This window comes from Sapajus apella, unplaced genomic scaffold (genome assembly GCF_009761245.1).
Source record: "Sapajus apella isolate SASKATOON/1434 unplaced genomic scaffold, GSC_monkey_1.0 scaffold47, whole genome shotgun sequence".
NCBI lineage: Eukaryota > Metazoa > Chordata > Mammalia > Primates > Cebidae > Sapajus > Sapajus apella.
In genome coordinates, this window is record NW_022436987.1 from 8,720,759 (window position 1) to 8,748,557 (window position 27,799).

The following is a 27,799-nucleotide window of genomic DNA, read 5'->3' on the forward strand; positions in this document are numbered from 1 at the left end:
GGGCATATTGTTCTGTATAGGGACATATAATAAATACTTCGGGCATTGCGAGCCATGCAGTTTCTGTTGCAACTACTCAGTTCTGCCACTGTAGCATGAAAGCAGCCATAGGCAATACATAAAACTTTATTTATAAAAATAGGTGGTGAGCTGGATTGACGCCCAGGCTACAGTTTACTGGTCTATGAAAAGAGTTCTCTCTTTACAAAAACAAGAGATAATCCATAATGATTCAGGAGAGAGAAAACATGCCAGAATACTTACTTTGTGAATATTCTTCTCCCATCTGTGGTGGATATTCTTCATCCCAATCAACCACATCATCATCTGTAAGCACCACTATATGACATTCCCGTTCCCCGCTCTGGGCACTAGCTACCATGAGAGGGAGGATCATTTCTTCCAGATAAAATTCAAATTGTCTACGAGCACCATCATTTGATAACTCATGCATTAGGGCACCTGAAACGAAATCCACAAAATATCTTATCAAAACTTTTCCTGAAAAGAGTTCTTTTAGACATACAGAATCTTATAATAAGAAGGACCAATCAAAGGCATCCTACAGAGGCCCCCTCTTCATTTTACACATCATGAAATAACTTGCTTACTAAGTTTACAAAACTAATTTGCAAAGTCAGAAGTCAGAATTAAAAGCCTATCAGAAATTAAAGTCAGAATTAAAACTCTATCCGTAGCCTAGCATATTTTTCACTATACCATATTATCTTCCATCAGTATATGCAATATGTCTTAAAGCATATCTTAAAGATACTTTTCAGGTTATCCACATAAACTGAAATAATTTGTATATTCCATCTCTTGCATGTTCTCCTTCTCAGAAAGTTACAAACAGAATATTTCAGTGCAGGTTAGAGGTGAGGTGAGAAGCATCAATAGGGAATAAGGTAGGCAAACGGCCAAGCAAAATATAACATGATGCAGGAATTCCACAGCAAACTTGATACTAGAATTGAGAAAGCTGAAAGATAGACTTCAGCGTCCTTAAGCATAGACATAATGAACAACTTTAGTTTCCTAAACGCACAGCCACAAACTCACCTGCACTAACCTATCTTTTTTTCTGTTTTCTGGGATGGCATTCCGCTCTTCTCACACAGACTGGAGTGCAGTGGCATGATCTCAACTCACTGCAACCTTCACCTCCCAGGTTCAAGTGATTCTCCTGCTTCAGCCTCCCAAGTATTTGGGGTACAGGCATCCGCCACCATGCCCAGCTGCTAATATTTTTATTTTGGTAGAGACGGGGTTTCACCATGCTGGTCAGGCTGGTCTCAAATTCCTGACCTCAGGTGATCTGCCTGCCTTGGCCTTCCAAAGTGCTGGGATTACAGGCGTGAGCCACCGCACCTGGCCTCTTTCTTCTTGAATTCCTATTTAAGGAAATGTCCTATCTCCTACTGAAGATTCCAACATCTCAGGAACTACTGCTACTGCATCAGCCTGGAGAGCAAAGTTAAAGAAGCAACCATGGCAACCACATGCATGAGTGAGTGAGTGTATGTGTGTGTGTGTGTGTGTTGTAAAAACTGGAGAAGTGGTGAAGGAGGACACTAGAACTCAAACCTACAGTCTCCCAAGGGAGACCTTTTCCTCCCTACAAGATGTCTCTATAATTATATATAACAATTGGCAATATGTAATTAATATCTTACAATTAATATAATAGATAATTGATTCGATAATTAAATAATCTATATTGCTATTACTTAGCCATGTTTCTCTCCAGGCTGGCTATTTCTCATTACCATTTTAAAAAGTTATCTTTATAGACAAATTCCTATAATTCAATACCATCTCTCTCCCCCAATTTCTGAACCAATTCCAATCTGGCTTCCACTCTCACTATGCTACACAAGTATTCTTGCCATGGTCTCCAAATGGACTTTATATTTTTAAAGACAATAATCATCCTTTGGTCCTCATCTTACTTGACTTCTCAGTTTAATCTCCTACACTGGACCCTCTTTCTTGAAACACATTTATCCCTAAGAATCTCTGATACCATTATCCCTGTTTTTTTCCTCCTTCAGGCTATTCTTCCTCAGTGACCTTTGCCAACTGTTTCTCCCACAGCTGTTCATTAAATACTGGTATTTCTCAGGACAATTTTAAGTTCTTTTCTTTTTTTTCTGCTTTTATCATATGCTGACAATTCCCAAATTTGTTTCTACTAATTCAGTCTTCTGTATTCAATATGCATTATATTTAGCTGCTCTCTGGAAATTTCCACTTGGATGCAATCTCACAGGTAGTCGAACTCAATACAACCAAAATTGAACTCATCATCTCTGTCTCTCTCCCTAGTATTTTTCAAATCAGTAAATGCCATCACTATCCACCCAAGTTCTCAGAACCAACTCAGTACAGTGCTAGGCATAATGAGAACTTAAATATTAGTATACTAAATGAATAAATCCTTGATTTCTCCTTTACCTCGTAATTCAAATAATTCCCCAAGTCTTCTTAAACATACCTCGAACTGTGTTATTTCCTTCTTTTGGCAGATATTTACTAAGGAGCTACAAAATCTCCTAAGCCGCGTACTTTTCTGCAAGGTGACCCTGACATCTTCTCCCAAAAAGTGAAGTCTAGTTCCCCTCCCCTTTAATTAGACTTGTCATACAATTTTGTAACCAGAGGAGCATGGCTGAGGGGAAAGCACATGGCACTGGAGGCGAAGTCAGAAGAAGCCTTGCAATTTTTGCCTTGGTTTCTGGAATGCTTGCTCTTCAAATGCTTCCTCTCTGAATGCAGCCTCCAGGATTTGAGAAGCCCAAGTCATGGAGAGGCTATACATAGGTATTCTGTTTGACATTCCTAGCTGAGTCCAGCCTTTGAGTCATTCCAGTCCTGGCACCAGACATGTGAGTAAAGCCTCCAGCATTGTGAGCCACCCCAGCCCATTAATTCTTCACAAATGAGGCCTCAGACATTGTGAAGCAGCCATAAGCCACCTCTGCTGTGCCCTGTATAAATTCCTGACCCGAGTAATAAAATGGTTATAGTTTATGCGAACTACTGCACAGCAATAGTTAACCAGGCATATTCCATCTCCTTGCCTCCATCCTGATTCTATTCATCATTAACTCTCACCCAAACTACTACACAATCTTTCTGATTACATTCATTTTTGCAATTCATTTTCCCCAGGGCAGCCAAATCTAATTGTCTCTGCTAGTCTAACCCTCTTATGACTTGTATTATCCTTAAAATAAGTCGCAAATCCTCAACTTGGTATGGTGAAAAAGAATGTCATAAATCAGTGTGTAGAATCAATCCTTTAATACATATTCTTTAAATATTATCCATAGACTGATGACTCCCACTTATATCTAGCCGACATGTATATCCAATGCTCCACTCAAAATTTCTACTTAGATATCCAACAAGTATTTCAAACTAATCTTGTTCAAAATCAAGCTTCTAGATTTTTGCTCCTCATGAAGTCTCCTTCATCTCAATTAACAGCAATCTCACACTTCCAGTTAAATCTCTCTCTTTTCTACTCCACATTCAATTGAAGAGGAATTGCTGGTAATCCAAACATTCAATATGACTAGAATCTGATCACTTCTCACTGCTTCCACTCTAATCCAAGCCTCACCATCTCAGACCTGGATTTTGGCATTGACTCCCTAATTGATCTCTGCTTCTAGCTCAATTCCCTTTTTGGTCTATTTCTAACACAACAGCCAAAAGTGATTCTTTTAAACCTTAAGTCAGGTCAGGATTACAGCACTGAAAAATTCTACATTGATTTCTGTGTGAACAGGGCCCCCGTGAAATGGTACAATGTGACAGCCTAACAGATCACATCACTCTTTTTTTTGTTGTTCAAATCCCTCCCTTATATTCCAATCGCACTCAGAGTAAAAGCCAAAAGATAAAGGCCCTCTATAACCTAGGTCCCTTGTTACCTCTCTGACTACATCTATGACTAACACTCTCACTCATTCCACTCCAAATATCGTGGGCTTTCTGATGCTCTCAAACATACCAGACAAGCTCCCTCATTGTGTAAATTCACTACTGACCTCTGCTTGAAATTTAACATTTTCATTTCTAGTGAGTTTCTCTGGCTACTCTAAGTAACTTCACTTTTTTTTCCTTAGCACTTATCACTAACATACCATATATGACTTATTTACTTTATCGTATGTTTTTCCCAATAGGGTGTAAGTTCCATTAGAATACAAAGTCTTGCCTGGTTTGTTCATGCGGAATCCCCAAAACTTAGAACAGTGCTTAGTACAGTCATTAAATATTTGTTCAATTAATAAATTTTGTTTCCTCTTTACCTCTCAGCTTATTCCTCACCACTCATACTCCATTCCTCTGCTCTAGCCACATCTGCCTTTTTTTGGGTTCCCTCAATATGTCATATTCTCACCCACTTGAGAACCTCTGCACATATCATTTCTAATCCTTGTATGGTCAGTTTCACCGCCTTCTTTGCCATCCTTCAGGTCTCAGCTTTAATGGCACTAAATAATGATTCTCCACAGACCCTTTGTCATACACGTCTCATAATATCTCATTTCTTCTCTGCATTTTTCATAGCTTTTATTACTTGTTAAATGTCCTTCCCACTAGTCTATTATCTCCATAAAGGCAGGGACAATGTCTTTGTTCATCACTATATGTGCTATATGCATGAAACTCATAAAAAGCTTGATTAAGAAGGAAGAGGGGAAGAAAGGACAAGTTCAATGGTAAACTAGAAATGAATAGTTGACCAGGACGCAAAAGCACAAGAATGATATATAGTGGACCCTGGGAAGCCGGTAGGGAAGGCTGGGAGGAAGGTGAGGGATAAAAGACTACATACTGAGTACAGTGTACACTGCCTGAGTGATAAGTGTACCAAAATCTTGAAAATCACCAGTAAAAACTTACCATGTAATCAAAAAACACCAGTATCCCTAAAACTATTGAAACAAAATTAAAACAAATTTTGTAAAGGTGACACTTAAAAAGTTAGAAACTGTCAGTGTAAAGATAGTATCTGAAGCCACAGTGACGAACAGCACCACTTAGCATAACTGCAGATCCTGTGAGAGAGAAACTAGCTAACAGTAGAGAACAACCTCAATTCCAAGGATCAGGAATAAGGATGCCAAAAAGCCAAAGAAAGGGAGAGTCAAGAAAAAAAATGAGTATTAATTAAGCCTAAAGGAAATGTCTTTATTTTTTCTTGAGATAGGATCTTGCTGTGTTGTCTAGGGTGGTCTCAAACTCCTGGGCTCAAGTGATCCTCTCACCTCAGCCTCCCAAAGTACTAGGATTATGGACATGAGACACCACGTCCAGGGAAATGCCTTTAAAGTCAGAGATGCCAGAATCCCCATTAAACTAAACATTGTTGAAAATCTTCTAGCCAATTTGACAAGATAAAAAAGGTATAAAAAGTATTACTTATAACACAGACAATTAACTATGAAGCATATAGGAGGATTAACTAAAAAATTATTAGAAACAAACAGGGTTCTATGAGGTGACAATGTACAAAATTCAGTAACCTTATTATATATTAGCAGTTAGAAAAGTTAAACATATTCTACACATAGCAATAATAAAAACACAAAATATTAACAAGATCAGAGCAGAAACTATACGAAGAAAATGATAAAAACTCTACCTAAAGACACAAAAGTGTGAATAAATGGGAAGACACAGCATTTGGAGCTATATGTTAATTTTTCTAAAAAGCTAACTTCAAGTTTTTTTTTTTTATTATACTTTAAATTCTGGGGTACATATGCAGATCGTGCAGGATTGTTATGTAGGTATATACATGAAATGATGGTTTGCCACATCCATCCCCCTGTCACCTACATTAGGTATTTATCCTAATGTTATCTCTCCCCAATTCCCCTACCCCCTGCTATCCCTCCCCTAGGCCCCGCACCCCCTAACAGGCCCCAGTGTGTGATGTTCCCCTCCCTCTGTCCATATGTTCCCATTGTTCAATATCCACTTATGAGTGAGAACATGCAGTGTTTGATTTTCCATTCTTTTGTCAGTCTGCTGAGAATGATTGCTTGCAGCTTCATCCATGTCCCTGCAAAGGACATCAACTCATCCTTTTTTATGGCTGCACAGTATTCCATGGTGTATATATGCTGCATTTTCTTTATCCAGTCTATCATTGATGGGCATCTGGGTTGGCTCCAAGTCTTTGCTATTGTAAACAGTGCCACAATGAACATACGTGTGCATGAGTTTTTATAACAGAACAATTTATAATCCTTTGGGTATATACCCAGTAATGGGATTACTGGGTCAAATGGTATTTCTAGTTCTAGATCATTGAGGAATCAGGAATTGCCACACTGTCTTCCACAATGGTTGAACTAATTTACACTCCCACCAACAGTGTAAAAGTGTTCCTATTTCTCCACATCCTCTCCAGCATCTGTTGTCTCCAGATTTTTTAATGATCACCATTCTAACTCGCATGAGGTGGTATCTCAATGTGGTTTTGATTTGCATTTCTCTAGTGACCAGGGATGATGAGTATTTTTTCATGTTGTTGGCCGCATAAATGTCTTCTTTTGAGAAGTGTCTGTTCATATCGTTTGCCCACTTCTTGATGGGTTGTTTGCTTTTTTTCTTGTAAATTTGTTTAAGTTCTTTGTAGATTCCACATTATTAGCCCTTTGTCAGATGGGTAGCTTACAAAAATTTTCTCCCATTTTGTTGGCTGCCAGTTCTAATGACTGCTTCTTTTGCTGTGCAGAAGCTCTTAAGTTTAATTAGATCTCATTTGTCTATTTTGGCTTTTGTTGCCAATGCTTTTGGTGTTTTAGTCATTAAGTCCTTGCCTATGCCTATGTAGTGAATGGTATTGCCTAGGTTTTCTTCTAGGGTTTTTATTATGTTAGGGCTTATATTTAAATCTTTAATCCATCTGGAGCTAATTTTTGTATAAGGCGTAAGGAAGTTTCAGCATTCTTCACATGGCTAGCCAGTTTTCCCAACATCATTTATTAAACCCAGAATCCTTTCCCCATCGCTTGTTTTTGTCAGGTTTGTCAAAGATCAGATGGTTGTAGATGTGTGGCATTACTTCTGAGGCCTCTGTTCTGTTCCATTGGTCTATATCTCTGTTTTGGTACCAGTACCATGCTGTTTTGATTACTGTATCCTTGCAGTATAGTTTGAAGTCAGGTAGCATGATGCCTCCATCTTAGTTCTTTTTGCTTAGGACTGTCTTGGCTATGCTGGCTCTTTTGGTTCCATATGAAGTTTAAGGTGGTTTTTTTCCAGTTCTGTGAAGAAAGTCAAGGGCGGCCTGATGGGGATAGCATTGAATCTATAAATTACTTTGGGCAGTATGGCCATTTTCATGATATTGATTTTTCCTAACCATAAGCATGGAATGTTTTTCCATCTGTTTGTGTCCTCTCTTATTTCCTTGAGCAGTGGTTTGTAGTTCTCCTTGAAGAGGGCCTTCACGTCCATTGTTAGTTGTATTCCTAGATATTTAATTCTCTTTGTAGCAATTGTGAATGGGAGTTTACTCATGATTTGGCTCTCTGTTTGTCTGATATTGGTGTATAGGAATATTTGTGATTTTTGCACATTGGTTTTGTATCCTGAGGCTTTGCTGAAGTTGCTTATCATCTTAAAGATATTTTGTGCAGAGATGATGGGGTCTTCTAAATATAAAATTATAAAGCAAGTTCTTAATGAACTACAAAGAGACTTAGACTACCACAAAATAATAGTGAGAGACTTTAACACTCCACTGTCAATATTAGATCAATGAGACAGAAAATTAAGAAGGATATCCAGGACTTGAACTCAGATCTGGACCAAGCAAACTTAATAGACATCTACAGAACTCTCCACCCCAAATCCACAGAATACACATTCTTCTCAGCACCACATCACACTTACTCTAAAATTAACCACATAATTGGAAGTAAATCACTCCTCAGCAAATGCAAAAGAATGGAAATCATAACAAACAGTCTCTCGGACCACAGTGCAATTAAATTAGAACTCAGGATTAAGAAACTCACTCAAAACCACACAACTACATGGAAACTGAACAACCTGCTCCTTAATGGCTACTGGATAAATAATGAAATGAAGGCAGAAATAAAGATGTTCTTTGAAATCAATGAGAATGAAGACACAAGGTACCAGAATCTCTGGGATGCATTTAAAGCAGTGTCTAGAGGGAAATTTATAGCACTAAATGCCCACATGAGAAGCGAGGAAAAAATCTAAAATCGACACCCTGTAGTCACAATTAAAAGAACTAGAGGAACAACATCAAATAAATTCAAAAGCTAGCAGAAGACAAGAAACAACTAAGATCAGAGCAGAACTGTCTCTGAAGGAGACAGAGACACAAAAAAAAACCCTTTAAAAAAGATCAACAAACCCAGGAGCTGGTTTTTTGAAAAGATCGACAAAATAGATAGACCACTAGCCAGACTAATAAAAAAGAAAAGGGAGAAGAATCGAACAGATGCAATATAAAATAATAAAGGGGATATTCACCACCGATTCCACAGAAATACAAACTATCATCAGAGATTACTACAAACACCTCTATGCACATAAACCAGTAAATCTAGAAGAAATGGATAAACTCCTGGACACTTACACCCTCCCAAGACTAAACCAGGAAGAAGGTGAATCCCTGAATAGACTAATAACAGGGTCTGAAGTTGAGGCAGCAATAAATAGCCTACCAATCAAAAAAAGTCCAGGACCAGGCGGGTTCACAGCCGAATTCTACCAGAGGTACAAAGAGGAACTGATACCATTCCTTCTGAAACCATTCCAAACAATACAAAAAGAGGGAATCCTCCCTAACTCATTTTATGAGACCAACATCATCCTGATACCAAAACCCAGCAGAGCCACAACTAAAAAAGAAAATTTCAGGCCAATATCCATGATGAACATTGATGCGAAAATCTTCAATAAAATACCAGCAAACTGAACACAACAGCACATCAAAAAGCTTATCCATCACGATCAAGTAGGCTTTATCCCTGGGATGCAAGGCTGGTTCAACATATGCAAATCTATAAATATAATCCATCACATAAACAGAACCAAAGACAAAAACCACATGATTATCTCAATAGATGCAGAGAAGGCCTTCAAAAAAATTCAACAGCCCTTTACGATAAAAACTCTCAAATTATGTATTCATAGGATGTATCTCAAAATAATAAAAGCTATTTATGACAAACTCACAGCCAATATCATACTGAATGGGCAAAAACTGGAATCAGTCCTTTTGAAAAGTGGCACTAGACAAGAATGCCCTATCTCCCCACTCCTATTCAACATCGTATTGGAAGTTTGAGCTAGAGCACTTAGGCAAGAAAAAGGAATAAGGGGTATTCAATTAGGAAAGGAGGAAGTCAAATTGTCACAAGTTTTTTTTTTATGAGAATGTTTTTGAATGTCTAGAATAGACATAAGTTATATTTGAGTATGTTTGAGCCTGAGGATTAATATATGGAGAGAGGGAAAGACTGATGGTTCCAAAGGAGACAACCAGTGGAAGAGGGTCCTAAAAATGCACAAGGGAATACAATAATTTATTAATTCAACAAAGTCAAAAAGATATAGTCGCTGTCCTCAAGTCCAAATTAGTTTAATGCCACAAACTGAAAAAGAGTGCATGAACCAGAAAGAGAGAACATGCAAGCAAATTGTATAATTTCTTCTTAAATTAAGATATAAGCCCAGTTATTTTAGTGCAACATGCCATTTCAAATATTCAGCAAAGGCACACATTTGCAAGAAAAAAAATTTACTTTTGGACTCAACGCTACTTCCATTTATATAAGACCACTTCCATCTCTTCAAATTCTATACATTTTTAGAATTTCTATATATTTTTTAAAACATCTTTGAGAATCTCTTAATTTTTAGTAACATATATTACAAGTAATCTAGAAACAACTACAAATATCACAGAAAAGCTAAAAGTCTAGGATAATCACATTACACATACCCTTTTAATCCACATATTACTTTTAATCCATAATAAAAGATACTTAGTAGTAATGACAAGGTAAAACTATGCACAACAAAAGATTGCAGAACTAAGAGATTCATATCATCTGTAAAAAAAGTTTTTTTTTTTAATCTCTGCAAGTCACCAAAATTCAACATCAAATTATATAAAGATTAGTTTAAATGGTCCTATGAATAAAGACACAAAACTTGAAATCAGGGATCTACAATGCTCATGATTTCAACTAAAACCATTTTTTTAAGATGTGAAAAAACAGCAACTTTGGCCCAGCACAGTGCTCACGCCTGTAATCCCAACACTTTGGGAGACCGAGGCAGGTGCATCATCTGAGGTCAGGAGTTCGAGACCAACCTGGCCAACACGGTGAAACCCCATCTCTACTAAAAATGTAAAAAAATTAGCCAGGTACTCTGGAGGGTGCCTGTAACCACAGCTACTGGGAAGGCTGAGGCAGGAGACCTGCTTGAACCCAGGAGGCTGAGGTTGCAGTGAGCCATGATTGCGCCACACTGTACTTAATCCTGGGTGACAGAGAGAGACTCTTGTCTCAAAAGCAAATAGCCAAGCAATTTTGTTCAAATGTACAGTTGTATGTTCTCGCTGTCCAACAATCTACTGGATCTACTATATTTCCAAAGTATACCTACTACATCTTTACTCCAAAAACCTCAGGTCTTAGAATTTTTTGTATTACCATGTAGGATGATATCCTGGGCACTATGGAAGATACACATAATTCCCCAAAACAATACTCTTTACTCTTTCTAAATCATTCAGTTCATTCTTTACTACCTATTTCCACTGAACACTTCCACAGTTCTCTAGCCCACAATGACTTCCCCTTCCTCTGAACTTCTCCAACCACTTAAGTGCTGGAGTCACTTGGAGATACTTAAGTATCTAGGTCAACATTTGATACATCATAAACTATTTTGACTTTTTTGAACATAATCACGTCTTTTCTCAGGGTTGGCGTAACGGTGGGAGTAGGGGTACTAAAGAAGTGGTGAGAGAATACCAATCAAAGAGATGAGATTACAAAGTTCTAGACAGAATTTTGAGACTATATTTCAAGTTCCTGGATCAAGCCCTATATGTAAATGAGGGCTAGACATTCAATCTAGGATCTTTAATGATAGGCATTGTTTTTGAGATTTGTGTTTTCCATAGTGCTCCAAATATTATCATATGCGGTAATAGAAAAAATTATAAATATTTGAATGATGTGATCAAAGAAATGAAGCCAAATGACCATACTTGACCGAAGCCAAATATCCAAATCTAGGAGATAAAACTGGTAACAAATAAATAATATAGAAAACAGTCTAACAGGAAATCTGGGAGGGTTTGTCAAAAAAGAAAATGATTAAAATTGAAAAAACATTCGGAAAATTGCACAAGGAGATTATTAAGATCTTTGCAAACTTCCATTAATAATCTTTGTGGTACTAGAATGCTTTATAATTCAATTAAATACTATAAGTCTAACTAAGTAAACAGCACCAATTTCAGGCTTTTTGTTCCAATATATTCTAATTCTACAAACCACCCACACACAAAACATCATACTTACTGAGATCTCTACATTTAATAGTACTATATTCAAAAGAGATACAAAGATAGTCACATGCTTCTCTCAGTTCAGGAATAGATATGCCATCAGGACAACGGATTATTCCTGTTTTATAGTAATCCTGGGGAAAAAAAGAAAAGAAAGCATAAAACATCTGGAGCACAAGGTAGCCAAAACTTATTAAGGTTGGACTGGTAACATTTTCAGAAATAGTAGAGAACTCTGACATCTCTGAATTGTGGAAGTTTAAACTTAGATGAGGCTTCAGTTCACCTACTTTTTCATTTTACCTATAAGGAAAATTCAGGTTCAAATGAAATCCACTGACTTAACCTGTCATACAATTACTTAAAAGCAAAGGTAAGATTAGAACATAGGGCTCCCCATTACCTAACTAATGTCTTCTCTTATGACATCATATCAATGCATATGTATTTTCCTTCTACAAGTTATAGTTCTATAAAACTGTCATAAATTTTTCAATTTTTTTTTAGAAAACGAAACTGAATGATACATTACCTTAAATATTACCAAGATAATTTAATAAAATTTGAGGTTTATTATAATTTAACACAGAATTATACTCATATTCAAGTATTAAAATACGTAAAATAAGATGTATCATTAGATATTCTTCTTCTAATATATCCTTTGGTGATTCCATACTATGAGAAGCAATACTAATTATTTCCAAAATCTACTTAACAGGTTAAAGGACGACCCCAGAATTACAGATACGTTACTGCACAGATGAGTGATAAAAATTACTTTCAATTCCATGAGAGGAAATATGGAAAGCTTAAAAAAGCACTTTTGCCCTAAAATTAAGACCTGGCTTGGCCAGGCACCATGGCTCATGCCTGTAATCTCAGAACTTTGGGAGGCCAAGGCAGACAGATCACCTGAGGTCAGGAGTTTAAGTCCAGCCTGGCCAACATGGTGAAACCCTGTCTCTATTAAAAATACAAAAATTAGCCAGACATGGTGGCACATGCCTGTAATCCCAGCTACTCAGGAGGCTGAGGCAGGAGCATCACTTGAGCTTGGGAGGCAGAGGTTGCAGTGAGCTGAGATCATACCACTGCACTCCAGCCTGAGGAAAAAAAAAAGAAAGAAAGGAAAAAAAAAAAAAAAACGGTCTCAAGCTTCCTGAGGTTCAGAACCTAAGTAACCAGTAACACAATTTCTAAGGTTGCTGCATCAATGGAAGTGAAATATCTTCTGGTACTTATATGAATACTCACCTGATCAAGATCAACTACTTTCCCTAACTGTCTTCGATCACAGAATCCTCCCTTCCCCCAAACTATTTAAGAAAATTGTATTTTCAGACTGTGGCACAAACTGTCAGAAGCTATAAATCAAATCTTTTTTTTTTTTTTTTTCAAGACAGAGTCTCACTCTGTCGCTGGAGTGCAATGGTGTGATCTCGGCTCACTACAACCTTCCCCTCCTGGCTCAAGAGATCTTCCCGCCTCAGTCTCCCAAATACCTGGAACTACAGGCATTCCACCCAGCTAATTTTTGGATATATTCTTTTGGTAGAACTGGGGTTTTGCCATATTGCCCAAGTTGGTCTCGAACTCCTGTACTCAAACCACCCACCTGCTTCAGTCTCCTAACATGCTGGGATTATAGGCATGAACCACCACACCTAGCCTTATGATCAAAATCACTGAATTTAAATTACAAGTAGAGACTCTGTAAGATAAATTATTTAAAAAACAAAAAAAAAAACTTAAAATCTCAAAAACAAAAAACAAACAAACAAAAAAACAGTTTTAAAACAAAGATGTCGGCTGGGCACTGGCTCACACCTGTAATTCCAGCACTTGGTGGGAGGCTGAGGCAGGAGGGCTGCTTGAGGTCAGCAGTTCGATACCAGGCTGGGAAACATGGTAAAACCTCATATCTACTAAAAATACAAAAAATTAGCTAGGTGTGGTGGCACATGCCTACACTCCCAGCTACTAGGGAGGCTAAGGTGGGAAGATCACTTAAACCCAGACAGTTGAGGCTGTAGGTAACAGTGATCGCACTATTGCACTCCAGCCTGGGCAACCGAGTGAGACGCTGTCTCAAGAAAAGACCCCCAAAACCAACAAAAAAATAAAGATGTTAACAAATACATTCTGAAGATGACTTTTAGATGTTTCTAAGTTTCCACATTGCTAGTTATATACAATAAAATAATAGAATCAGTCATATTCACTCTCAGATAGTAAAAATGATCGAAATACCGTATTTAAGAGAATTAAAGAGAAGTAAATATGACTTCAGATATGTTACTAAATACCTGAAAGAACTGTGTATGTAGACCTAAGAGTTTAATAGTCTCTCATCCTATCATCCTGAAGGTCATCAAATTTATTTGCTTATATCACATTATCTGTATGTGCTAAAATAAAGATGAGAGCACGGCATGTTGGCTCAATACTTGTAATCCCAGCACTCCGGAAGGCCAAGGCAGGAGGATGGCTTGAGCCCTTGAGTTCAAGATCAGCCTAGGAAACATTGTGAGATCTCATCTCCATAAAAAACAAAAACAAAAAAAATTAGCCGGGCATAGTGGCGCATGCCTGTAGTTCCAGCTACTCGGGAGTCTAAGGCAGGAGGATTGCTTGAGCCCGAGAGGTCGAGGCTGCAGTGAGTTATGATCGTGCCACTGCACTCCATCCAGCTTGGGTGAAAGAGCAAGACCCTGTTGCAAAATAAAAATTAAAAGAAAATAAAGATAAATTAAATGGTATTTTAGGAAAAACAATATCCTGGAATAACTCCAAAGACAAATTCAAATAGAATTCTGCTTCTAATCCAAGTACCTACCAAGAAGGGGTCTTACAATTAAGTTAATACTCATAAGAACCACTCACCAGAATAGCTCTAAACACAGTAGAACCAATTCCCTCTGCCACCTCATACTCTCCTTTCTCATTGGGTCGTGTAAAGTTATGTTCTCGGCCAGATCCAAACATCCTATGAGAGCAAATAATTGAGAAATACTTCAATAGAATACTTCCTTCAAAAGGGAAAATAGATTTCACATACAAAAGTAAAAAAGAATTACATCATTAAATTAGTTCAAGAACTTTTATCATTAATTTATTCTGGTAAACATCATAAATGAAGGAATATTAAAAACATTTTCTTTTTGATGGTAAGGAACACTAGTCTAGATTTCCTGCAAGCAACAATAAAATAAATGACAAAATTCAGAAGCTAAAGAGCTTTCCTACCCCTTCTCCTCAGAAAACACCACGAACCAATTAATCTAAGGCAAAAGGTGAGTTTTCAATACCAATTTTACCAGGAAGAAAAAAAAAGGGAAACTATGTTAATGGTACTTTTTCCTTAAAACTGCTATTTTCATTGTACAGTTAATGCCATAATACAGCACACAGAGCAAACTAAACTGAGACAAAGTAAGATGATACAGGACAAGTCAGGTTGTTTTACATTTAACAATCTTAATTATAAATGTAACAAATCCTACTCAAAATTCTTAGACTTGCATCCTATAACTGAAAAACAAGCAATCAAATGGTGGGGTAGACAGCAATGAAAAAATAGGATAATGGCCAAGTTTAAAAAAATAAATTAAAAAGCTCTTAATTTTTATATAAGAAAAATACAAATGACTTTAATTTTTTTTCAAGTCATGTTGTTGGCCCTTTAACAGCAGCTGTTTAGAAAAGAGGCAATTTGCAAAATATGTCCTTAACAATAAAAAATGTACTCTAGTACTCTCCAGAAAATTTAAGAATCATGATTAAAGAAAGATGAACCTCTAGATCCTATGGTACTACTATTCTCAAAGTAAATATAGTTGAACTAGGTATTCTATTCAATAGTTTCCTAATTCAAACAGATTCCTTTTGTTGTAACGCAGGAAACTATGAACAACAAAGCTTTTTTATGTCAAAGTTTCCAAAAGAATGCCAACTGCTTTTTACAGTTCCCATGAATATTAATTTTCATCCCCAAAGACACACTTTAGTCAACTGACATAAAAAGAAGGCTTTGCTAATTGAAAGAGAAGAAAAAGAAGTTAGTCTTTCAGGAATCAAATGTCGTCATTTCAACCTTTTACAAAAGGGGAAAGCTATTCTTTTCACATCAATATGAATACTTTAAAAAACTTTTCTTTTTAAAGAAAACATAACCTAACAACCAAAATGTCAAATATCTATTTTTTTTTTTTTTACTGTTTCTATATATCTCATGTAAAAATATAAAGTATTATTAACAGTGTCAAGTCACATTCCTGATAACTTCTGTTGACTATCCTCCCTATAATACTAAAAATACAAAAAAAGCCTATAGTTCAAATATTTTTTTCCAAGGGTTAATGCATAGCGTCAGCCTTGAAGGAAAATATTTAGTTATTCAAAAGTGTATATAGAATCACAATGGCAGCATTTATTCTGTATTATGAGACAGTGGCAAATCACACACAACACATCGCATATGCAATCTAGAAAATGACAAGATTTTATCTCATGTAAACTTCTATTTCATGCACATGCCCTTTGATTTGATATTAGTGTGAATAAAGATACTGATTTTACAATTAAAAGGTATATAGTCGGGAGGCTGAGGCGGGTGAATTATCTGAGGTCAAGAGTTTGAGACCAGCCTGACTAACATGGAGAAACCTTGTCTCTACTAAAGATACAAAATTAGCTGGGCATGGTGGCACATGCCTGTGATCCCAGCTACTCCGAAGGCTCAGGCAGGAGAATTGCTTGAACCTGGAAGGCAGAGGCTGTGGTGAGCTGATCTTGCCATTGCACTCCAGTCTGGGCAACAAGAGTGAAACTCCGTCTCAAAAAAAAAAACAAAAAGGTATACAGTTTGGACATGTTGAAAATGCAAGTCTATATTGTCTATATCCTTCTTAGACTGTGGTTCCCATAACTGCAAACTTTAAATTGATCTATTACTCTGGACCAGCACAAATCAGAAGATGACAATTACCTCCTTCATTTTGCTATTTGTTGACATTCTCCCCACTTTTTTTTTTTTTTTTTTTTTTTTTAAGTATCTACATCAAACTGACAATTCATGCTGACTTCACAGCTAAACAACCTGCTGGGGATATATCCCCCTTCAAACAATGCTGATTGTTTATATTTTATGATTGAATGAGAACCCAAGTACAGGAAACATGTTATCATTGCTAAATTCACCTGGTTAGATTCCATTTATAGTGTCAATCTATAAAGATATTTTAGTATCCTGACTTCAATAACTAATATATTTGCTATTTCTACTGGTATTACAGTAGAAATAAAACCAAGTTCAAGCTCTTACTCTATCACTTCCTAGCTGTATTAACTTGGGACACATAATTTAGCCTCCAAAGTTCACTTCTTTCATCTGTAAAACAAATGCTACATTTCAACAGAGAATTACTGTAAACCTTAAATGAAAAAATGGCGATAAAAGCACCTCATAATTAGTAATGCAAATAACTAAAACAATACAAACCTGCCCAACATTGTATTTGGCTGTGCAGTAAAAATAGATGGGTCTACAACAAATCTAGTGTTATCCACTATTAGCGTCACTCGTTCTGACGTTCTTATATTCCGAGCTCCTTCTTTTGCATTTTCATATACAAACACCATCTCCCCAGATGTCTTACAACTACCGTCTGAACTTGACTGACTACTATTTCTGCTGCTGTTCCCAGTACTGCTAATGGAACCATTTGGGGATGCTTTTTGAGGACGTGGACTGCTTGGACGAGAGGAGCTGTGATCTTTTTCTCGTTCTGAAATAAAGATGTTAAACAAAGTTATGCAAATTTTCTTTTAAAAATTCAAGATGTATATATATCTTTTTAAATTTTTGATTTAGAAAAGTTGTTTTAAGTCACAGCATTTCCACTTTTTAATTTCAAATAACATGTTAACAGAACACCATAAACATTCATTTAGTTCCTAGGAATAAAACCCAAAACATTAAAATGTTTTCTAAAATCTTTATTTGTAGACTTTTTAAAAAGATGTATAGCTGACTAATGCTAATGCAAACTAACATCAAAACTAAGGAAGCTTTTATTACTCCACTTAAAAACAGAAACCCAAGGAACCGAATATTCTCACAAGTCAAATAAATATGCTTTGAAAGTTATTACAGTAAAAGATTAATAAGAATACCAATTTAAACTGTCCTAATTACTAAAAGGGATAATACCACTCTGAGAACACAAAGTACAATCTTTAGAAGCTCACTGTTAATAAGGGCATTCTAAAACCAGCAATTTATCTCAAAAAAAGAAGGTGCCTCCACCCCGCCCCCCCAAAAATGAAAGAAATTCACTAAGGACAGTAAGAGTATTTATTTTTTTAATGATTTTTATGTCTACCAAATAAAGCAGCTTTAGTAGCTCATGATACATTGTTTTCTTCTCATTCTCATGTTTGCTGAATAAAGCACTGCTGCAAATTTTATGATCTATAATTATAGTCTGTAATTTTCACAGGTAGAAAATATTGTTAAAATTCAGAAAATTTTCTTATGATGTTCCAATAGTCTACAAAAGAGAACCAAAAACTAAGATTTTGTGATTTTTCATTTAGAGACTAGATCACTAAACTTTAAAGGTGACCTAAAAATGCACCTCCATCTCATCAGTTTCATCAGCTTTTGCCAAATTCCTCTATGACTCAGGCTACTCAGAACACTCTGTACAGCATTATTGATTATATAATTAGGTTTGACACATCTCCAGAGATACTCTGACACCTCCCTTTTATTGCCTGTTTCTACAATACTGGCAACATCCTAAAAGTAAAACTTGCTAAAGCAATATTAATAAAATAAATTATTATATCCTGCTATTCTACTCCCAGACACTGACTTTTGCATGTAACAAACTGTCAACTCTAATTTATACTTTTGTTGATGTCTAGCTTATAAGTACTAATCTGACTTCCAGGGTCAACTGAAACACTGACAACTTCTCTCATAATTAGACCCTAATATTAATGATTTTTATTTACAACAGATTATCAGAAACTACTGCTGCATATAGTAAGTCAAAAGTTTTAATTTGTCCCTTCTGCAGAGGAAAATAAAAATCAGCAAGCTCACATGCTAAGGCACCTCTTCTTCAGCTGTTGTTTTATAGTCATACCATGTGTTCACCTGGGGTAATAATGTTCATTTATAGTAATGAGTAGGAAGAAGGGGAAAGACCTGAGCTAGTTACTAAGAAAGTAAAACACATAACACTTTTTATATATTTTTATTATTAAATTTGGGATATTGTCAAAAATCAGAATAAATTACATGATGGTTTTTCTACCTTTCATATCCCTTGTCAGCATGATAATAATGAAATTTCTACCAATAATTTACTAAAAACTATTTTAAAAGAAACTATTGCTATCTATTTCATAAGCCAAATATTAACTTGAAAACTCTAAAAATCTATATATCACAGTTTCAAAGGCTTTTCAAATTATTTATAAGACTGTACCAGATGTTAAAAAATTCACCTTCACTTTGCATTTTAACAAACTGCTTTTTCACAGCAAGAACCAAGCTCAACTAAAACAGAAACAACTGAATAGAAGAAGCTAATTTTACTCTGCAGTGTTAGGCACAATTCAATGTAATTACTGTTTTAAAAAGGTAAATGCATGTTTTTAAGGACTGTCAGGAAGATTAGTTGGTTTTACATACCAACATGGTGCTGCCGTGTTGGAGAAGTCACATTTCTAATACAAGGAGTGAGTTGAGACTCTGTTCTTTCATGAGATGAATCTCGTGATCTGTCACTTGACCTTCGTCTATCTCTTGATCTTTCATGTCCTCCACTAGCACCATGTAGACTCATTTTGGTGTGATCAACTGCTCCTTTAGCAACACGCGAGGAAGTACTGATAAGTTAGAAAGAAAAATTAACCATAAAAGCAGAACATAAGATTGCAAAACATTTTAAAAGAAAAACCCAAGTAACATAAAGCTAGTACCTTGAAGTGCATTTAAAAATCAAATGCTACTTTTCAATTCTGAAACCTAATTTACCTCAAACTGGTAGACTTTAAAAATTCTGAAATAATGTGTCTTTGAAGATCACATAATTGAACTCAGTTTTTTATGAACAAGAAAATTAACACTTAGAAAGGTTAACTAACATATGAGTTAGTAGAAGTAGTAGTAATAATAGTATTAGATCACCCAGATATCTTAAATATTACTTAAATTTTCTTTTTATTTCCCTCATTGCAGGGAAAAAAGAGAAGGCAAGAGCTTCTAGAACTCTTAAAAAACTGAGGAATGGGGCAAAGAAATTGGTCTCCCTACCAAACAAAGTAAGTCTACATGCTAACTTCTATCAACCAACTTTGAGTTGAGTCGTTTCAAAACACTGTGGTATTTTTAAAAATTTCTCTGAAAAGCATTTCTCAGCCAGGTGCAGTGGGTCACACCTTTAATCCCAGCACTTTGGGAGCACAATGTAGATAATCACTGGAGGCCAAGAGTTTGAGACCAGCCTGGCCAACATGGCAAAACCCTGTCTCTACTAAAAATACGAAAATTGGCTGGGCACAGTGGCTCACACTCCTAACACTTTGGGAGACATGCAGATCACAAGGTCAGGAGTTCGAGACCAGCCTGACCAACATAGTGAAACCCTGTCTCTACTAAATATACAAACAAGCCCAGCGTGGTGGTGGGTGCCTGCAGTCCCAAATACTTGCGAGGCTGAGGCAAAAGAATCGCTTGAATCCAGGAGGCGGGGGCTGCAGTGAGCCGACATTATGCCGATGCACTCCAGCCTAGGCGATAGAGCGAGACTCCATCTTAAAAAAAAAAATTATCTCGGTGCAGTGGCACACACGGGTAATCCTAGCTACTCAGGAGGCTGGGGCACAAGAATTGTCTGAACCTGGAAGATGGAGATTGCAGCGAGCCAAGATTATGCCACTGCATCCCAGCCTGGGTGACAGAGAGACTGTGTCTTTAAAAAAAAAAAAGATGATGAAGAAAAGCATTTCTCTTATAAACCTAACAAACCTACCTACTCTTACCACATAAAGTCACAGAATTTTTTAAAACTTTAAAATATCTTATATATAATAAAGTTCACCAGAAGTGAATAACTCAGAATGTTGATTAAAATAGTCCAGTTTACAGAATATATTAACATAATTATGTATTAAGTTACACATACTATATGCACAATGCTATACTAAAAGCCAATAGAAAGAGAAGCTTCCTCAGGAGCTTGTTTTCTAAGTGTAGCAGTAATAGATGAACATGTAGAATTTTAAACAATTCAAGAGCTATCCCAACTTCCAAATATTAAGCTACTAAAGAGTTCCCAAATATATAACTATTAAATGGGTATTAAATAATAAGTGTTTTAGGATCTCAAAGAAAAAAGGCATTGCTAAAGAGTAGCCACTTGTGTATCACTAGTGTCCAGACTCTGACAAATAGATAAAATTTCAGTAATTAAAATGCACTGCAAATAACAAAACTGATAGTAATAAAAATAATAAAGTCAGACCTAAGGCAATTTGTAAATTTACTATGTTAGCATATACTATCGTTCATGGTTTAAAAATATTAAAGTGCTTTTTAGAAACAGAAGAAAAGTCATGGCTTTAGAGTGAAATTATCGTCTAGTAATTTAATGCTTGGCATTTTGAATGATACTCAATATTTTGGAACCTTAGGCTTCTCATTTGCAAAATGTAGGTTCTATTTATTCTCTAAGGTTAATAGGTAAATTAAATGAAGTACAATAAGTAAGCTGACTAGCAATATACCTGACACAACATAATTACTCATGAAATATTAATTTAGTTATGACAGATGAGGATATCAAAGTTCAAAACCGCAAGACTTTCTCAGGGTCATATAGTATTTAGTGGAAATGTTAATAACACTATAACCTAAGCCTTTTGATTCATTCCAGTGCCCCTTCCATATTATACTGCTCTCCTTTAGCAAAACCACGAGTTAAAATTTAATCTTCTTGGTGATTCAGAAAGCAGTTTTATATCTTTCAGTGTCTCAGGGTCATCTCTTTGATTATTAGCTTTAATACTTTTTGTTATTTTGGTGGTTTCTTTCATTATAAAAATCAGTCATCACCTTGCTATAATAGACTACAAGGACAGAATATAAAGCTAACTTTGTATGGAGCCTGAAAGTTAGTTCCAGAAAAATAAACCTACAGAGAAAAATTCTACTCCCACCTTCATTCTAGTGAAAAAATCAGAGGACAGCTGCATTGGTAGAACATAATCTTTTTTTCAAACAGAACAAATCAAAAGATCCTACTGCATTTATTTTTAAAAAAATCCTTTGAGTAGGAATACTGGCATATCTGGTTTGTTTTCTAAAGTTGGGGAAAAAAGGAATCTATACTAAATAGAACAAAGATCTTATATAGAAAATATAACTCTTCAAATTATTCTGGCTACCAAATTTTCATCATTTTCAACTATAATAAAGCACATTATCTAAATACGAGTCTAGTAATTTCATGGACAAGGTACAACCACAAGTATGAATAAGACAAATACAAGCTAAATGTTCAGTTTGAGTAAGGGCCAAGCAGACTGAGTAATTAAAAAAGCATTTTCACCAGACATATCTGTAGCTGAAAGATTAGATACTGCTAAAATACTGGCTTCATTTCTAAACCACTTAGATTTTAAATGAATTCAAAAGGTGTCATAATACACTTCCATCTTTTAATTCCCACGTAGACTGAACCCGGAATCAGATCTTCAAAATCAGATGTCATGGAAGACGAATTATGTCCTACTATATTTAATTCAATACTTTTAGATTAAGAAAGCACTCTAAAGGCAAAAACAGTTAATATGTACAAAATAAAATGAGGATGAGCAAGTTCAGAGGGAAAGCTCTGCTTCAGGCTGCATTGAAGAGCTTGAGATTCATGAACTAAGGGCATGAAGACCAGATTAGCCCTAATATATATTTCCAGCCAAGACAGAATAACAAGGACTGAGTTTATACCCTGTCTGAAACAACCCAAGAAACCAAACAGAATATATGAAACAACAGTCTCCAAGACATGGCACATCAGGCAATAAAGGAGAATCATCACTGAAAAATGGAAAGCAAATGAGCTATGTCCAACAATTATCCCAAATTACTATCTTGAGGGCATTTGCAGAGTAAACACAGAGAGGGGAAACACAAGCAGAACCCAATGGACTCTAAGTGAAACATGAATCTGAGACATTGGGATAAGAGGTGGCTAGAGTTCTCAAGGAAGAGTACCAGAGAGGAGAGAGCAACACAGAGAGAAAAATTCAGAAATTTGCAGGGTCCTCCTTGAGTACTGAGCTGGGTAACAGTCACACATGAAAAGCTGGGGAAAGAACCAACTCAAAGTGTCAGAGGAAATAGTGTCCAGCACTCATACAGGGCCAGAAATAGGTCCTGTTCCCACTGATTCAGACTGGAAAGCTTAATAACTTATAGGGCATTGGGAAGAGAATGAGAAGACTCTAAAATGGAAAATAATTAACTGGACTGAGCACTGCTCCTGCTCCCCTAACAAATTTTAATAGCAAGACCAAAAAGGACTGCAAAGCAAAGTTCTGTGGTCCTTATTCTAAGAATAAGAAATATCAAACACACAAATGAGGTAAAATTCACAATGTATGGCATCCAATCAAAAATTATCAGGCATGCAAGGAAGTGAGAACACATAACCCATGATGAAAACAACATCAAGTGAAATCAAACCTGAACTGATACATGTTAGAATTAGAAATAAAAACATTAAAAAGTCACTCTAACCACAGTCCTCCAAAAAGCAATGAAGAAACATAGAGGATAAAAAAGATGCAAATCAAACTTCCAGAGATAAAAATGATTACATGTGAGATGAAAAGTATACTAAATGGCCCTTTGAAATGACTATAGTTAACAATAATTTATTATATATTTTCAAATGGCTAGAAGAGAGAATTTTCAATGTTCTCAACATTTAAAAAAATGATAAATGTTTGAGGTGACAGATATGCTAATCACACTGATTTGCTCATTACATACTATATACATGCATTGAAATATCACTCAATACCTCTAAATATGTATAATTATTATATGTCAATGAAAAATAATTTTTAAAAAAGAAAAACACACTGAATGAATTAATGGGAGATTACACATTATAGAAGAAAAGATTAACAAATCTGAAGACAATTCAATAGGAAATATTCAAAATAAAAAAGACAGAGAAAACAGAAAAACAAACAGCATGAGTGAGCTGCAGGTCAATTTCAAGTAGCCTAATATGGGTACAAATGGAGTCCACGAAGGAAGTGGGAAGGAAAAAAAGGGAAGTAATATCTGAACTATCACCAAATTTGGCAAATATTACAAACCCACAGACTCAATACGCACAACAAATTCCACACACTTTAAACAAGAACAAACAAACCCTGTCAACCTAGGTTTGTCATAGCCAGTAAAAACATCTTTCAAAAATAAGAAGGATCTGCATTAATTGATTTGTTGAAAAAATAAGAAAACAGATATATTCAGAGAAAAAAAAGATAAATGAATTCATCATCAGAAGACTTGCATTACGAGAAAAGTTAAAAAGAAGTCCTTCAGGCAGAAAAAAAGAAGCTAATGCCAGATGAAAACATGAATCTACACAAAGGAATGAAGACAACTAGAAAAAATAATTGCATGGAAGAATGTAATTTTTTTCAATTGTTTAAATCTCTATGAAAGATTAAGCAATAATGAAAATATAATATAGGGTTTATAACATATACATATAACTAGAGCAGCACAAAGTCTGGGCAAAAGAAATGGAAGTAAACTTTTGTAAGGTTTTTACACCACACAAGAAACAGTATAACATCACTTAAAGGTATACTGTGATAAGTTAAAGATGTATACTGTTAATACTAAAGTAACCACTAATATAAGAAAACAAAAAATTACAGTTAATACTAAAAAAGGAGATAAAATAATATCATAAAAAGATTTGGTTAATCCAAGAGGGCAAAGGAAAAAAGGGGTTAAGAAGAAGGAAAAAGAACAAAGGGGACAAACAGAAAATAAATAACAAGATAAGACTTAACCTTAACCATGTCAATAATCACATTAAAGACGGATAGTCTAAGCCATTTAAATGTAAACAGTCTAAACCATAAAAGGTGAAGATTATCAGACTGGATATAAAAGCCAGATCGCCAGCCATGCAGATCACTTGAGCCCTAGAGTTCGAGACCAGCCTTTGGCAACGTGACAAAACCCCATCTCCACAAAAAATACAAAAATTAGCTGGGTGTGGTGGTGCATGCCTGTAGTCCCAGCTACTCAGGAGGCTGAGGTGGGAGGATTCTTTGAGCCTGGGAGGTATGGCTATAGTGAGCAGAGATTACACCACTGCACTACAGCCTGGGCGACAGAGGGAGATCGTGTCTTAAACTAATAATAATAATAAAAGCCAGGTCCTACTATATACGATATGGTGCAAAGAGGTTCAAAATAGAAGAATGAGGAAAGATACACTATGCTAGCACTAGTTCAAGGAAAGGAAGAGTGGCTATCAGACAAAGCAGAGTTCAGAGCAAAGAATACCACCACTGTATTTCATAAAGATAAAGGGAATAATCAAGTGCACATAACAACCCAACTGTTTTTCTGTCTCATAAGAGTTTCAAAATACAAGAAGCAAAAACTGATTAAACTATGAGAACTAGACAATCCACAATTATCATCAGATATTTCAGGACTTCTCTCATAATATTTAACAGAACAAGAAAATCAGCAGAGATTGATGAGATCTGAATAACACTATCATCTGATTTGACCTCACTGACATTTACAGAACACCTAAAAAGGGCAGAAAACTCATGCTTTTCATGTGCACACAGAACATTTGTCCAGACAGATCATATTTTGGGCAATAAAACAAGTATCAATAAACTTAAAAGAATTTAATCTTACAAAGTATGTTGTCTGATTACAATGGAATTAAAGTAAAATTCAGCAACAGAGAGATATCTAGAAAATTCTCAAATACTTAGCAATTAAATAATACTTTTACCTAAACAACTCACAGAGCAATAAAGAAGTAAGGAAACTATAAAATTCTGAACTAAACGAAAGTGGAAAAAACCCCAACAGACCATAATTTGTGGCATGGTATGACATTATGACAGTACTTAGGGGAAAATTACAGCATTAAATTCCTGTATTAGAAAAGATTAAAGGTCTAAGAAAAATGATATCAGTCAATAAAATTGTTAAACCTCTAGTCAGACCACTTGGGACAAAAATCTAGAAGATACAAACTACCAATGTCAGAAATAAGAGAGGCTACAGATAACTAAAAGAATAATAAAATAATATGATAAACAACTTTAAGCCAATAAATTCAACAACTCAGAAAGGACAAATTTAAACCTACAAAAAAGCTCACTTAAGAAAAAGTTAAATACTTCTATGTTTACTAAAGAAATTTAATTTGTAGTTTAAAACATTCCCTCCATATAAGAAAACTCTAGGCTCATATGGCTTCACTGACGAATTCTACCAAGCACTTAAGATAAAAAATAATATCACACCTACCCAGCTCTTCCAGAAAATTGAAGAGAAGATAGTATTTCCTAACTCATTCTATGAGGTTAACATTGCCCAGACACCAACACCAGACAAAAATATTACAATAAAAGAAAACCACAAATCATAGAACACAAATATCAATATTCTAAACAAAATTTTAGTAAATTAAATCCAGCAATACATAAAAAGAATAGTAATATCAAAAGGTTTATTCTAAAAATTCAAGATTGGATAATATTCAAAAGTCTATCTAACTTGCCATATTAACAACTTAATGAAGAAAAGTAATATCAAACAGAAACGCATTTAACAAAATTGAATACCCATCCCTGATTAAAAGAAAAAAACCCACCCTCAACAATGTAATACAATGAAACTTCATCAACTAGAGAAAGACTATCTATGGAAAACCTTTGATTACCAGCTATGATTACCAACATAGCATAGCTAGTAATCATAGCTGGTAATCAAAGACCAAATGCTCTCCATCTAAAATAAGAAATAAGAATGTCCACTGTCACTTTTCTTCAACAATGTACTGAAGATTCTAGCCAATGCAATATGGCAAGAAAAGACATTTAGACTGATAAGGATGTAAAACTGTCTTTATTTGCAGAAAACATGACCATTTACTGTAGGCTCTAGTAAAAAAAGGTTATTAGAGCCAATGAGTTTATTCTGCAAGGTTGCAGAATACAAAATCAGTATTTTAAAATCAACTGTATTTCTACATACCAAGCATGTGCAAACTGAAATTAAAATTTTTAAAACACTTCTTACAATAACATCAAAACCTGAAATACTCAGGCATAAATATAACAAAAGATGTGAAAGACTCACACACTGAAAATTATAAAACATTATTGAAATTAAGAAGACCTAAACAAATGGAGAAACCTACCATCTTCACAAGTCAATTTTCTCCCTAAGTTCATCTACTAGATACAACATAATCTCAATGGAAAACCAAGCAGGCTTGCTTGTCAAGAGTGACAAGCTGATTCCAAAATTCATCTGAATATGCAAAGGACCAAGAATAGGCTAAATAACTTTTTTAAAAGAACAGTTGGAAGACTAACATGATTTGATTTCAAGACTCATTAAAAAGATGTAGTAATGAGTAAAGTGTGCTAATGACAAAATGACAGGCACATAGATCAATAAACCAGAATAAAGACTCCAGAAAAGAATTCACATACACATATATTGACAACTCATTTTCAACAAGGGCTCAAATACAATTCAGGGAAGAAAGAGTTTTTCATCAAATGGTGCTGGAACAAATGAATATACAATAGGTATTTCACTCTCAGCACTTCCAGAAAAAAAAAAAAAAAAGAATTCTGAGCAATAGCTCACATCATATACAAAATGATGTTAACTCAAAATGAATGACAAACCTAAATCTAAAACTTAAAACTACAGAACTTCTAGAAATAAAAAGCACAAGGCCAGGCACGGTGGCTCATGCCTGTAATCACAGCACTTTGGGAGTCCAAGGTGAGCGGATCACAAGGTTAGGAGTTCAAAACCAGCCTGACCAACATGGTGAAACCCCATCTCTATTCCCCCCCCCACCACAAAAAAAAAAA

The 27,799-nt window shown here is 35.5% G+C and overlaps 1 protein-coding gene across 13 annotated transcripts in view; it reads right to left on the reverse strand.

Annotated features, from left to right (window-relative positions):
• Window positions 1-27,799, reverse strand: part of BTBD10 (BTB domain containing 10) — a 74,914-nt gene that overhangs the window by 11,296 nt on the left and 35,819 nt on the right. For 12 of the 13 annotated variants that reach the window (XM_032240830.1, XM_032240825.1, XM_032240828.1 and 9 more), the window contains 5 exons: window positions 19,308-19,504; window positions 17,103-17,388; window positions 14,486-14,588; window positions 11,613-11,733; window positions 265-462 (listed from right to left, as the gene is read on the reverse strand). In XM_032240830.1, coding sequence (XP_032096721.1) covers window positions 265-462; window positions 11,613-11,733; window positions 14,486-14,588; window positions 17,103-17,388; window positions 19,308-19,461 — 862 coding nt within the window. In that variant the 5' untranslated portion in view covers window positions 19,462-19,504. The remainder of the gene's footprint in view (window positions 1-264; window positions 463-11,612; window positions 11,734-14,485; window positions 14,589-17,102; window positions 17,389-19,307; window positions 19,505-27,799) is intronic. The other variant, XM_032240817.1, reaches the window with a different exon arrangement.